The following is a 14,627-nucleotide window of genomic DNA, read 5'->3' on the forward strand; positions in this document are numbered from 1 at the left end:
GCTAAACCAGTCAGAAGATCTTTAATGGCCACCCTGTTGTCATTTAAAGCTGCTTTCCCAGTGTGTCAAGACTGAGTAAGTACATGCTAGCTTCCACTGCTGCCCATCTCTTCATTGCTGCTGACAGTTCCGTGTTGGGCAACTGACAATATGGCAACCTCGTTGAATCATCGATCTTAAGACCCACACCCTCTCACTCTAAGAAGAAACCATTGCAGAAGTACAAACTCGCTGCTACTTCCATGGCGGAAACACCGGTATGGCTACTCTTCATGGCCTTCGCCTCACTGCCGCTGCTTCCTTGGTGCAAAGGTGGCGACGAGGCGGCAGTGAAGGGGATGTTTGTGTTCGGGAGCTCGTTGGTGGACAACGGGAACAACAACTTCTTGAGGAACTCGAAAGCGAGGGCAGATTACTCGCCCTACGGGATCGACTTCCCTTGGGGTCCCTCGGGGAGGTTCTCCAATGGCAGAAATCCCGTCGACGTCCTCGGCCAGCTTCTGATGCTTCCTTCGCTGATACCGCCCTTCGCCGACCCCAAGACGAAGGGGAGAAGGATTGTTCATGGCGTCAACTACGCTTCCGGTGGCTCCGGGATCCTCGACCACACCGGTTCTCTGACCGTAAGCCCAACTCCTTCCTCACGTGCATTTGCATGCACAAACACAGCATGTCTCTCGCATTACGTGGTTTATATTACAGTAGTAAGATTCATACTTACGATTAATAATCGTCGCAATAGATTACGTCAGGATAAGCTATTACTGAGGTTTAGATGATGGACTTCTTTTCAAAGATGGATCTCTTGTATGCGCCTTCTCTTTGCCGTACAGAGTGATAGATTGACCGAATGCAGTGTAACTTTTCGTGTAATCGCTTCTTGTTGCAGGGTGAAGTAATGAACTTGAGCAGCCAAATAGGGAACTTCGAGGACAAAACACTGCCTGAGTTGAAAGCTCAGCTTGGTAACGGCGGAAGCCGACGCGTCGTCGCGAACCGCTTCCTCTCCCAGTATTTATTCGTGGTTGGAACAGGTGGAAATGACTACCTCCTCAATTACTTCGCCGGCGATGCCAAGAACAGCACCACCTTGTCTGAATTCACCCACGACCTGGTTTCCATCTTGTCAAGCCAGCTCAAGGTAAAGCCTTCGTGTCGGTACGATCACATAGCTGCAGTGCGTGGAGTCACATCCTTAGTTACCAAGATCACAAGTCTTGCAGAAGCTCTACGATCTTGGGGCGAGGAAATTCGTGCTGTTCTCGATTCAAGCCATGGGCTGCGTTCCGGTGGTGAGGGCGAACGTGCCCACGGCCAAGGGAGGCTGCGTCGAGGCCATGAACGAGGCCGCCATCCTCTTCAACTCCCACCTGAGACGGCTAGCCGACGCCTCTCGGAGGAGACGTATGCCCGGCTCCTTCGTGGTGTACGTCAACTCGTACAAGATCATCAGAGACATCATCAACAACCCCATTCGAAGCGGTACGTAGTTGCGTGCGTTGCATGCTGCATGCTGTCTGCTGAGGCTTCGTTTCAGGTTTCTCGGAGACGAGCGATGCGTGCTGCGAGCTGTCGTCGGCCATGGAAGACGGGAGAGGGATACTGTGCCGAAGAGGAGGGCGTGCCTGCGGCGATCGCGACTCCCATGTCTTCTTCGACGGGCTTCACCCTACAGATGCTGTCAATATGAGGATAGCAGTGAAGGCTTATGGATCTAATCTGAAGGCCGAAGCTTACCCCATGAACGTAGGACATTTAGCGAGGTTATCTATGTAGAGATGTAGACGAAGGCTTGCTTATTATCAATGGCAATAAAAGTCGTCGAACACATGTTGGATGAGCAAATACATAGTTGTAGCTCAGCATCCTTCTATCTCGCTTATGTTGTTGAGAGCTTAGATGTCTCAGTTAATTATTTGTGGGTTAATTATATTATTATGTTCTGTAATTAATTTTTTTAATATTTTAAAAATTATTTTTAATATTTTAAAAATTATATTAATATTTTTATAATTACGAAAATAAAAACATTGATATCTTAAAAAGTGAAATCTAATTTGATACATGGATCACCTGCCATTTTTGATAGGACCAGCCCAACATGACATGATCTTTGAATCCAGTGACACCATAGAAGAAGGAAATGACTTCAACCAAGCAAGGAAAGGAACTCATTCAACTGATACTGAGCCAAGCCTCTGCACACCAACATTTCCATGGCTCCTACTCTCACCTGCCCCTCCATCTGCTCTCTTCTTGTTGAGTTCTGCACACATCTCCTCTATCATTGGTTTCCAAATGCGAACTCGAGCATTTATAAACCAATTGGACACCTGCCATCAATGTATCAAAAGATTCAGTGAAGCTTTCGATGTGATACTCCATCGCTTCCTGTTCTAGACTTCAACTTCTTGATCATTTGATACAACCTGTAGTTGTTCGATACAAGATTAGTGCGCATAAGAACTAAAAGTTGTTCTTCATACCTGGCCCTTTGTCAAACCGCTTTTGATCGCGAGCGAATGCTTCTCGTTGTCTTTAGGATACCTGAAATCGTTCAGACAATTCCCGCAAAATCCACTGTAAATTTGTCGGTCATTTACCACAGAAGTCTCTATTAGCATAGTTCAAAAGATTAACTTACGGATGCAGAAAATTCTCAAACAACCATGCTCGGAGGACCGATACCGACTTTTCGGGCAAGCCCCTCTGGGGTCTCCAAGATTGTTGGCCACTCTTCTTCAGCTGCCTCAGAGCCCACTGCTTTTGGATCAGCGATGACTCATAGCTTCCCTCGTTCTCGTTTGCCCATGCTATGCTTGGATGTTGATCGATCGTAAGAATCTGACTAGTAATTCTCTTCCTCAAGCTTTTGTAGAGGGAAGAAACTGTGTGCAGTGCGAAGCGAGCAGGGGTGTTCTCAGATGTGCTTGACTGAGATAGGCAAAGGAATGATGTTACAGCATTCTGGATCTGGTCTAAGCAGTGGTTGTAACTGTGGTCAACCTACAGTTTGAAGCAAAAAGTCAACATGAAAGTGCTTAATTATATGCAAAAAGTGCTCCGCTGGACTTGAAAATGAATCTGAAAAGCTACGGAAAATGAATTTTCTTAGTTGTGTTTTTTGTGTTCTTGCTGTTTTTACAGCATTTGGCTTTCGCTTGCCAAGTTTTTGGGTTTTGATTTCACATCACAAATATCAATAGGATCGAAAGCTCATCCTTTCGCTCAAAAATGATCTTTCTTTCAACTAGATAAACAATCGAACTGAACTAATGAATTTTTACGGTCATCAAATGGATACCAGCAAAAAGGATAAATTTTCATGGTATACAGCTTCATACTCTCATATGACAGAAATGCTATCTGATGTGATGACAGTATTTGCATTCAGATTCATTTTTCTTACACTTAACGATGATGCTCCTAATTTAGTTTCCTTACACATACAAAGAGTTTAGTAACAGCAGATGGCTAGATATTAAAAAATACTGTTTGTGAGAGAATACTATAAATGACAGTGATTCCTAGAAAAGTGTCAAGTGTCATGTAGAGGTTGCAAGCCACAAAATATGATGGGTACAATATTAGGACAAGAACACACACACACACACACACACACATATATATATGCACACACCTGAGGAAAAAAATTAAAGTATTCCTCACTACTGTATAAGTTCATAATGAAACTATTGTTAACAAAAATAACAAACTGTCAAGTATAAATTGTCACTTGATTAATCAAAGCCTGCAACTAATGGTGAAACATGCCAAGACTTCGATTCTAATTTTGTTTGTCATGATAACTGCAGTGGCTTGCAAGCTGCAAAACACTAGTGACTGAATCTAAATGATTACCAGAAAATACCAACGAACGATCAAATATGGAAATCCAATAAATAAGTTTCTCTTACCAACTGAAGCAGTGTTAGTAGCTGAGCTTTAGCTTCCTGAGAATATCCACTATCCATACTTCCGAGGGGTTCAGTTTGTCCGAATGAAAGAGGAAGTTCTTCTGAAACAGGTATTGGAATTTCCCTTACACTGGAGCAGCTTGAAGAAAAGGACATCTTTGCCGCACTAGCATTTTCTAGCGCATAAGAGACAGCTTCACCAAGAACTTCTTGGATCGCATTGAGATATTTTGATCGTAACAATACAAGGGAGAAATGAACTGGACCAGAAGAACCAACGTCTGAATAAAACTTCTCGGTGTGAGTAGTAGCCTCCTCTCGTGCCATTCCTGAGCCAAAATCATGCAGGGACTTCCGAAAAGCATGATTGCAGGCTCCAAAATCAGTAGGTAGGTTTGAATTGTCTGCTGACTTAATTCGTTCAGAGCATTGATCAGCAACATTGCCCATGTCTGGAACTGAAGACTGGCCAATTCTCAGACACAGTTCACCATCTGGAGCAGAGTTATGGAAATTCCAACCAGGACCTGAGCTGCCTGTTACATGATAAGATGGATGAACCACACTACATGTTTTACTATAATCAAGTTCAGCAAACAAAGTGGCTTCATTTTTAGATGCAAGGAGACCGGGATCATGTTGTATACCGAAATCACAATGTGGTGAGGCTGAATGTGGCAAATTGTTGGAGATAGGAACTCTCAATTCTTCTGGTGGAAATCCTAAATTGGAGGTTGCATCAACCCTGATGATATTTTCAGGCAAACAAGTGGTGGAAGAGAAAAGGCTAGCAATGGAACATGAGGCATTTCCAGTTTGATTGATATATCTAGAAGATGGAACATCACTGCATTCCATGGAATCATTTCTTATCAAGTGTATGTCATCCGTAACTTCTTGCAATATTTGCCTATGGCTGTTGTGATGTGGTAAGCTCGATTGCACAAGAGAATCTGAAAGCACATATGATGATGCTGAATCAAGAATCATAAGGTTATGATTAAAGACAGATAGTGAGCCATTGAAGATATCACTCTCCATTCCGGCACACGCTGCTGAAATTCCAGTCTCAAGAAGCTACTGACGGACTACTTGATACGTAGAACTTAGCAGATTAAGATTCAGGTGCCATCTTCATATGACGTGAGGATGCTTTATCTTGTCGATTAGCCTTATTACTTCCTACATCTGTAAATCCAAGCAAGACAACCGTCAAAACACAGTTTTTTCAATGTACGGAAGCAATGCATGTAAAATGTAGTCTCCAAAGCCAGTAACAAAAGGGTACATTTCTGAGTTATAAACATCTGCAAATTTCTGGGTTATTTAGTGTGCCTTTACTCATTCCCATTTGTCTTCTGCTTATGGACTTGCATGCTTCACCTGACTGGAGTATCTCCTAAGGACTCATACAGAGTTCCATGCTGCATTCCTTCCAAAAGAAGAGGAATAATATGATTAATTACATACAAAGACAATACTAGATCTCTGCAATAAAATCTCTAACTGATATGGTGGAACAGAGCATGTCATATTAGATCTATACACGCATTACAACATACTAAATGGATGGTAACTTAATAGGCAGATTTAAAGAAAAGGCTGATTTATGTGCTTCACCATGGCAGCAGGAAACAATATGAAATTCCATCAACATGTAGTCAAAAAATGTATTAAAATGGAAAAGAAGAAGAAGAAGAAGAAGAAGAAGAAGAAGAAGATCCATGTAATTACAATATGCTATATGCAACAAGGAGAAAAACAAGATGCAAAATAGGTTCACTGCTATTGATTCCGAGCAGAGCAATTTCTGTATCTCATTATACATATCAAGTAGTGTCCTCACTCTTAATCAAATGACCCAAAGAGTGCTAAACCAACTCTGGCTCAGAGCAGACAACATCTAAAAGCAAACTGATGAAGCCATATTGCATATGATATATTTCTAGATTCTGAACAGTATAAGAAGTCAAGAGCCTCTAACATCAAGAATGCAACACAAAGGAAAGTTTGATCAAGGAAATGGAGAGAATTCAAATGCACAACAATAGAAATGTTGCTCCATTCACACACAAGAGGAAATCAAGCCTTACATTGAAGACTTGCCCAGACTAAAAAAAGAAGATTTTATAGACAGAATAAACAGTAAAAGATTCCTAATGATCAACCTCCTCTCTTGACTGTTCTTGAGTGCTCAGACAATAAGCTACCAAAAAGAATAACCATCTGTTGTCTCCTCTCTGGATGATGAGCTGAGGCCAGAGAGCCTTGGAGATGAGAACCAAATCAGGCTGGATATGTCCCCACTGTTCTTCCAAGACCACAGGAAGAAATCACTTCTTCAGCCATAAAAAGGAAGTGGCTAATTTCCTTATAGGATGCCTACAAGAGATGGATATCTCAGTGCTCAAAGAACAAGCAAGAAAACAATGTAGTACATAGTTCAGCAGTCATCCATCCCTTTCAGAACCACTTACAGCAGATCTTTGTTTTCAAGTGATCAGAGAATTGGGTTTTCATGAAGCACAACATCCAAAATAGTGGGCCCCATGGCTGAAGAAGAATTATGCCTTCCCCCTACCCAAAGAGCATATGGCCAAATGCTATAGTTTCACCAAGTGTGATTCTCCATGATTTGCTCAGAGTGAGTCTTGCCTTGGCAGCACAAGCCCAAATGACAGGAACATGGGACTAGAAGAAGGTCATGGATGATCAAAAGACAAAGCAAAGCGTGAGAGGTCAGTTCCTTCAGATCAAAACAATGATATCTTAATATCTTGAGAGGATGGTTTTCTACAAAACTCTAGCAGAAAGCTAATCAATCAGTCCTCCTATTCATTCTCACATGGTAAAAGAAATCAGCAGAACCTTTTCACCTTGCTATACTTTTACCCACCACAACCAGTTGCGAATCCTGGTGGCTTTCTTCCTCCTTTCACCCTGCTCAAAAAAATCCAGCCAGAAGTCAAAGAGAAGTCTTTTCTTTCTTCATTTACCTTGGCCCATGGAAGGGTCCCATGAGCTTTAGCAGAGAAGGTACATCTGGGTCATCAATCAAGCCCATGCAATGGACAAAACAAGGCAAAGAAAAGAAGACAGAAGCAGAGCAGCCTCATTTATTCTCTCGCTTTCTTCACCCTCTCCCTCTGCAACTCTCTGCGACAACAGTGGTAACCAAATTATGTGAAACCACTGTGCAGGTTCTGTGTCCTCGGGAGCTGTTCTCCGCTACCTGATCAAGGAGTACGCATTTGAGCCCGCACTTTTCTCTTGAAGACGGCATTACTTGTGATGATGGTCAGAGCGCGCGCGCGAGTGAGAGAGAGAGAGAAAAGCTGCTTTCTTGGATACAGTAGAAGAAATGCAGGTAAAAGGAAGGAAGAGGACAAGATGATGTCAGCCAAATCCAATGGAGAGATTTCTGACAGATTTATTGTGTCGGAAAATAGCAGTTATTTTACCTGACTTAAGTTACCTGCGTCTCCCTCCGCCCGGAAGATAAGATAAAGGAGCGGTCTTTAGCGCTTGAGAAGGAAGAGGTTGACACACGAGAAGAAGCCAACACTCCCTTGAATGCGATCATCCAAAACCGAGAAGAAAAAAAGGCAAACTGTTCCCTCTCCTATGAGATTTAGATGTGCCGAAATAGTTACTATAACAATAATTCAGTCGAGTCAGTCATACAGCAATGTTTGATCCTTCTTTGAGATCGACCATTTCTTCAATAATAATCGAGTCAAGACAGTCATTTTATCCTTCGATATCCACTCTGACCTTTCACATTCAGTTCCTCTGCTTTCTCTCAATTTTAGAACCCTAAGCCTAAATTATTCCGTTATTGATGGAGGATTAAAAGTCTCTCGAGGCCAGCTAGAAAAGTTGGTAAATGCTTTGCATTACATGTTTGATGAGCTTTGCTAAGTCTGCAAGTAAAGGAAGTTGTTTCTGAATCTTAAACCCTAATCACTCCAGTAGAACAATCTTTCTGTGAGCCAGGAAGGCAATGAAGCACTTTGCATAGGTAATTTGGTCTCTCTCTCTCTCTCTCTCTCTCTCTCTCTCTCTAGAAAGGGACAAAGCAGAAACAAAATGAATGGTTAAATGACAATGCAAGAACAATAACACATTAGAAGAAAACATTGTTTCTCATATATCGCGGATTGGCCTTCTCTGTTCCGCTTCTTCCTCGAGGAGAAAACCCGACCACCCTCCATCATTCCCCCATCCAAGCAATTAATACTCCATGGATAGACTTTCCAAAACCACATCCAGTAGCATTCCTTTGATCTAATAGTATCTCCAGCATTTCATCTTCTTGGTTTTGTTGATAACAACCTGATGAAAGAAAAAAATTAAAAAAGAAGGGCATCGAAAGCCGAAAAGGCATCACATCATTGTTTTCATATAAGCTTTGCTCATATTAGTATACAGAAACTACAAGCAAGTTCATACATTACCAAGCACGCATGTCTCACCGTAAAACGACATTCAACAAAGCTCCAGCAAGCAGACACATTCGATGTGAGGAGTATGTGGGAACATGTCAACCGGCTGAACACTTCTCAAATGGTAGCATCCTCTTATGCCTTTCTCAGCCTGCACAAACTCAATACAAATTGGCAAATTTGTATTAATATTCAAATAAAAACATAAAACTAATCACTTCGAGTATTTAATGTACATGACCGATACGCACAAGACCATGACAGAGGTAATCGAGATCACGTGCCAATGTAGATGGGTTACACGAGACATAGACGATACGAGGTGCCTGAAGTTCAAGTAGATATTTGATTAACTTCATATGCATGCCCGGACGGTTAGGATCTGCAGAATTTTATGAGATTATTGCATATTAATACAAAATATAACAAATCACTTGATAGAACGAACTCAGAAATGTCACATGGTCAAAAAGCTGATAAGACTAACTGGGCTTTTTTCTCCTCTCACTAAAGACATAGAGCACATTCCTTAAATTTTCAGGCCTTAATGCATTACATTCAAATTGTATATCATGATCAAATTCCATTATTTGGTATATTTCCATGTATGATACCTGGAACCAAAGTTTAAAACATGCAAACCAAGCATATGCCAATATTTTGGCAAATTTATATATACAATGGCAGACCTCGATGGAAAGAAAGTTGCCCATGTTTGAAGTCCCATGAAAATAAACAAAGAAAACATTAAGGCATTAAAGAAAAAATCAAGACAACAAAACCCGAAAAAAGATCCACCCAGAAAATAGATGGAAGCAGCTTCAGAAAGAGCAAAACCTGAAATGACAATGTCAGGTTTTGGAAAATCATTCCCAAAGCTATCGTTGATTTTATTAAGATCTCCTTGAACAAATGTTGCATTATGAATGCCATTAAATTTAGCATTTCTTCGTGCATCTGAGATTGCTTCAGCCACTACTTCATACCCGTAAACATGTTTAACCCTGAAAACAAACAAAGAATCTCTCCTCAAGATTTTTACTACAGGAAAAACACATCCAAAGTGCATGTCAAACTAACACTAAAAACTATCGGTAAAAAGTAGTTCATTTTGCAGAGGCTCATAAATTTACAATATTTACCTTCTTGCAAGGCTCAAACCAATGCTTCCTGTTCCACAAAACAGATCAAGCACAATTTCTGAGCTATCTCCTCTAAGTCCAGCACAGTCCTCAATAAGCTTGTACAAGACTTCTGCCTGAAAACAATATAATTTTTTTTAATTTGCTTATGATTTAAAACATGAAATGTGAAGTTCCCCCATTCTTAACAGGGAAAGCTGAAGAAGAGCCACTTTCCTATTGCCAATAAATTTTTGTTTTCCCCAAGAAATCAATGTAGCTAATGATCAATCATTTTGTCTTGTAGCAACATAGAAAATAATCAAACAAACTGTAGGACATCTTTGGCTGTCTTTGGTTGATGCCATCATTGGCAGGTTGCAGAACAGTTTAAAAATTGCCATTTCAACAATAAACATAAGAAATTTCAGTTTTGAAGCTTCTTGATCTAAAAGCTTTCTCTACAATCTTCTACACAACCATAAAAACCTAAAAAGCAAAACTGCACTGGCAATGATATTATAGCAGGATTGAGAGAGAGTCACTGAGTCACTGATTATTATCACCTGGTTAAATGGGAGAGATCATCATGCTGAGGTTCCAGAACCAGACCTGGCTGATATCCATCAGGCACTTAACTTCTAGGTGGTAAGTGTAACCTGTCTATAGCCATGGGACATGAATTATGCTACTGATTGGGTTGTGCATGAATGTTCTCTGCAAAGATGTTTAGGAAAATTAACCGACCACTTTGTGCAGATTAGCTCGGATTTTTCTAGCCAGGCTTTCTCTAGCATGACGTAAGGTTTCTTCTTACCAAAATAAAGAGACCTTAAAATAAAAAAAATTTCCAAAATTTTTAATAGCTCATGACTGTCATCTCAAGAACAAAGTGCGATCAAATATTTTGGACTGTATGCATATTTAATTGCCGTATCATCAACACTAGAAACAAAGCAGGTCGTGGATGTTCTAGAGAACTACAAAGTTAGAAGAGTGAAAACCAAATATAGAGACCAAACAACCAAACTATTATCAACCAATAAGACTGATGCCTGTCACGCCCCAATTATGGTACTGAACACAAGAGGCTCCCAACACAAATACAAGAAAGCTATGCTGGATCAAATAGTAAGAATGGAATGGAAATAACATGACATGGGCTTCGCAAAAAGTTATTACAATGTGAAGCTGAAGCAGGAACACAGTAGTGTGTGAAATCGCATTGCAAACCTGATGAGAATTGGTCTGGAAGAAAGAATTCGCTGATATCTGAAATGTAAGTCCTCTTAACATCTCTGTGATAGTTGATTTACCGTATAGAGTATATTCTTCTTCCCCTACAGACGTATTACCAACTGATGTGTTTACATTATTCATGACACTGACCTGTCAACATCCAGAGGAGACAATGTACATTTTAATCATACGGTAGGGAAAACCTTAATGAAGGAAAAGCACATTGATAAAGTTGTCAGAATACTGTGCTAGCAGATTACTTGCCATCCAAACATTCATTGCAGGGGGGAATAATTAACAACAGACTAGTGATTAAGAATTATAAAGATCAAGAGTTTCCTTGTGTTTAATTTGTTGGCTAATATCAGTAATCTATGTGACTGTTGAAGAAACTACAGAAGCAAAATGCATCTTTTCTTTACTCTCAATTATTTATAATCATATTTTCAACTTGAATAGCTCATTTTACACACACTAGCACAAAAAACCTCAAAAATTAAATAACAAAGAACTGGACAAAACAAATTTCCACTTGTTCTCACAAAACACTTGATATGAGGGTTCTCTAAAAGGTTCTTTCAATAGCTCTATCTTAAAACATTCTCAACCTCATCTGTTCTTCTAATCTCATGTTCCAAGTGGTTCTACCATGTTCAGGCAATTATAGGGCAGTTGTAGGGAAAAATTGAAAATTATGAAAGGTCTAGAAAAGGTTAATGTCAATAGCAAGCAAAGTGACAGTTCAAAATGCTGTTGAAAAAAAACTGCACCTTGTGCCACATTGTTGTTGGCTTGTTGTAAACCTAGCATGTGTTAAAGAAAATGTGCATTCATACTTATATAATGTTGATGGCAGTGATCCCACAGACTACACATGTTGGTCATCAGTTATCAATTGTATGACTTCTAGCCAAGGATTGAAATATCGTACCGTATCGAAGTTTCGACATTCTCTCGGTATGGTACGATACTTACTGTATACCAAGCAGTATACCATTTGGTATATATATATATATATATATATATATATATATATATATATATATATATATATATATATATATATATATATATATATATATATTAAAAAAAATATGCGACGTTGCCTCTCTTCTCCCAAGGCGGGGCGATGTCACCTTTATATATATATATATATTATAAATAAAAAAATACCGCCCGATAATGAGTTGTCCACGTACCGGTTTACTGTCGGACCAGTACGTACTATCCGTACTGGGCGGTATCATTTGAAATTGTATACCTTGCTTCTAGCCATTAAAATAATTCAATAAATAATCTCTTTTTCTTCGAATAAAGAATAATGATAGCACAGTAATGTTAATGATGCCCACGATAGAATCCCGTGTTAGAAATGATCTACATAGAAGTTACGATTAATTCAACACACTTATTATGTTCTCTTCCCCATGTTAAGTAGTTAAATAAGCACAACATTTTGAAGTCCTTAAACAAGTAATGTTTCAGAAACTGGAAATAGCTCCAAAGAAGAACAAATAAATTGTATGCTTATTTACTAGTGAAGCATGAACAGCTATTTTGTACAAACCACTTCAGGGATAGCTGAAATTTTGTCAACTAGAGGCTTCAACAGATTAGGTTCATAGCTTGACGTGACAAAGTTAACCATAACCTCCGGATTGCTAGTATTGACATCTCTGACAAAGAAAATATGAAATTAAGTGCAAGTTTTAGAAACTTTTGGCACAACACAATAAGTTTAGACCAAATGCAACCAATTACAGTATGCAATAGGTAGACGTGAAAGATACATTAGCACAAGAAAAGGGAAGAATACAAACCATGGAAAGTTAATAAGAAAAAGGAAAGACAGAACAAAAGGGTGGTCAGCGTTAAAGAGTATCATATTACAACATAGGATGCAACTTATAGTTTCCAAGCTAAGTAATTCCAAAGTAGGCTATTCTGTCAAAAGAAAAATTCTGTCAGAGAAGATTCCACAATGATGAACCGTATGTGCATATATATGCAACAACATCCCAAAATGATGAACCATGACCAAGAAAACAGTCAAAGAAGATTCAGCAGCTACAACAGGCATTTAAATTATATGAAACTTGGTAATGAAATTACTAGTCTAAGAAAATCATACCTTCCAGTCCTTAGCATCAGATGTTTAAGAAATCCAGCATGGGTGCGAACATTATACGGGGAAAGGCCTAGCTTCGGATCTCTCCAACTATCTTGAATAACTGCAAGAACCTATAAAATTAGAGAATAATCAACTAAATTTATAATTCAAGCATACAAATGAATAACAAAGAATGAATTTCTCTCAATAGAATCACTAACAAGAAAAAATGTCACTGCATGAAAACAAGAGAAACATGGTTATCCTAAGGTAGCAAGCTTCAAAATTTTAGAGAGACATTCTGTAGTAGCTATATTCAAACTATAATGAGGGAAAATATTCATCCTATCAAACATGATGTTTCATCCAGATTTAGAGCAGAATACAATGGCTGAAGCTAATATTACAAAGCATTACCTTATTGGTTGCTTCAGTCTGCAATAAACATTTGTCGACATGAAGGACCTTATCGAAGAAACCTGGGGCATGCAATCCCAACGCATAACCGATCTCCATCTGTTCCTCCTTCCCGCTTGATACATCTCTTGGCATCCATCTTTCAGCACCAAACGAGAATTCCATCTGTGAAGCAGCAGAAAGATTGCACCTTTACTAAAAGAAACAGGCCAAAACTTGGTTTTTTAGCTCAAACCATGCTAACCTTGTTCCTGTAGTGGAATTGCAAATCACACGGTACGATGGGCTTAAAGATGGCAACAAAGTCAGGATCTTTGTCCGAGAATCTCCCGACGTGAACGATCAAATCCCTAACTTGCTGCTCCTTGGCTCGAACCTGTGCCTCGTATGAGAGATTCTGAGTCTTACAACCTCCGCAGTAGGAAGCATACTGGCACGGAGCTTCCACCGCGTCCCTGTGCGGAGTAATCGTCTTCAATTTCGTCGCCTGTAGTCTCACCGAAACGACTAATCAAGCACCGAGGAAAGAGATCGAAATAGTGATGAGGCAAGGGGAAGGGATTACGACCTCGGCGTAGCTGCCTTTCTTGCGAGTGACGCGGCCGAGAAAGCGCTCGCCGGGGAGGGCGCGGTCGCACATGACGACGAAGGCGGTGTCCGCGACCTTGCAGACGCCCTTCCCCTTGAAGGCGAGGGACTCGCAGACGAGTTCCAGAGTCTGACCACGCTTCGGGAAGAAAGAGCGAGGAGTGGGAGGAACGGCAGCAGCGGAGTCGGAGCGCGGCAGAGCTGCGAGGGCGTCGATTTCAGGGGGAGGAGGGAGGGGAGAGGCTGAAGGGGAGGGGGAGGAGGCGGAGGCGCGGACGGCGTGGAGCCATGGGCGGGCGTTGAGGCGGCGAGCGCCGCAGGAGGGGAACGCCGCCACCGCCATGGACGCAGGACAAGCTTAGCGGGGGACGGCTTTCTATGGTGTCATCTATCTATTAGATTACGCGTCCTGTGAAATAGGGTGACTAGAGATGATCAATTTAATTAATTTGCTTACCCGTCATAGAGTAAAACGTTCATCTACCTGTTCGTCGAGGCTAACTCTTAGGAGGTCCTCTCCGGGCCCACATAGTTGGGCAACATCAAGACAGGTAAACTTCTAGGTAACCGTATACGAGTGGAAAAAAGCATCGTTTGAGATTCCTAAATACTTCTCGTACTGGTTTACTGACCACATATTTTACCTATCTGCTTTTTCTGGGACCCGCCATATGGGTCACATACTATTCCTCCAATAGAGACGAAGGTAGGGAATCATGTAGCGAAAAATAAACAGAAATTATTCTTGTGACTTGAACCTATTCATGATGGGAAATCCTTGAGAGAACAT

General features: G+C 40.6%; 3 protein-coding genes across 5 annotated transcripts; 1 reads left to right on the forward strand and 2 right to left on the reverse strand.

The window, feature by feature from the left end:
- The first annotated feature begins 166 nt into the window (after nucleotides 1-166).
- Nucleotides 167-1,845, forward strand: LOC103976582 (GDSL esterase/lipase At1g29670-like). The gene is made up of 4 exons (XM_009391850.3): nucleotides 167-623; nucleotides 890-1,141; nucleotides 1,224-1,482; nucleotides 1,538-1,845. Exons 1-4 carry the CDS (start codon nucleotides 243-245, stop codon nucleotides 1,774-1,776), a joined length of 1,131 nt encoding a protein of 376 aa, XP_009390125.1. The 5' UTR covers nucleotides 167-242; the 3' UTR covers nucleotides 1,777-1,845.
- Nucleotides 1,846-2,045: 200 nt separating this feature from the next.
- Nucleotides 2,046-7,712, reverse strand: LOC135606139 (homeobox protein ATH1-like). 3 transcript variants are annotated; one of them, XM_065096963.1, is made up of 8 exons: nucleotides 6,395-7,712; nucleotides 6,086-6,299; nucleotides 5,206-5,349; nucleotides 4,565-5,105; nucleotides 3,918-4,453; nucleotides 2,645-3,006; nucleotides 2,487-2,547; nucleotides 2,046-2,333 (listed from the first exon to the last, which is right to left on the reverse strand). In XM_065096963.1, exons 4-8 carry the CDS (start codon nucleotides 4,956-4,958, stop codon nucleotides 2,172-2,174), a joined length of 1,515 nt encoding a protein of 504 aa, XP_064953035.1. In that variant the 5' UTR covers nucleotides 4,959-5,105; nucleotides 5,206-5,349; nucleotides 6,086-6,299; nucleotides 6,395-7,712; the 3' UTR covers nucleotides 2,046-2,171. The 3 variants fall into 3 exon arrangements, with proteins under 3 accessions (XP_064953035.1, XP_064953033.1, XP_064953034.1); XM_065096961.1 differs by having other exon boundaries at nucleotides 3,918-5,105; XM_065096962.1 differs by lacking the exon at nucleotides 6,395-7,712 and having other exon boundaries at nucleotides 3,918-5,105; nucleotides 6,086-6,378.
- Nucleotides 7,713-7,847: 135 nt separating this feature from the next.
- Nucleotides 7,848-14,219, reverse strand: LOC135606138 (uncharacterized). Its single transcript, XM_065096960.1, has 11 exons — nucleotides 13,818-14,219; nucleotides 13,494-13,736; nucleotides 13,250-13,414; nucleotides 12,854-12,963; nucleotides 12,290-12,398; nucleotides 10,717-10,872; nucleotides 9,505-9,620; nucleotides 9,200-9,366; nucleotides 8,614-8,744; nucleotides 8,393-8,513; nucleotides 7,848-8,252 (listed from the first exon to the last, which is right to left on the reverse strand). Exons 1-10 carry the CDS (start codon nucleotides 14,178-14,180, stop codon nucleotides 8,406-8,408), a joined length of 1,668 nt encoding a protein of 555 aa, XP_064953032.1. The 5' UTR covers nucleotides 14,181-14,219; the 3' UTR covers nucleotides 7,848-8,252; nucleotides 8,393-8,405.
- Between the last annotated feature and the right edge of the window lie 408 nt (nucleotides 14,220-14,627).

This window comes from Musa acuminata, chromosome BXJ2-2 (assembly GCF_036884655.1).
Source record: "Musa acuminata AAA Group cultivar baxijiao chromosome BXJ2-2, Cavendish_Baxijiao_AAA, whole genome shotgun sequence".
NCBI lineage: Eukaryota > Viridiplantae > Streptophyta > Magnoliopsida > Zingiberales > Musaceae > Musa > Musa acuminata.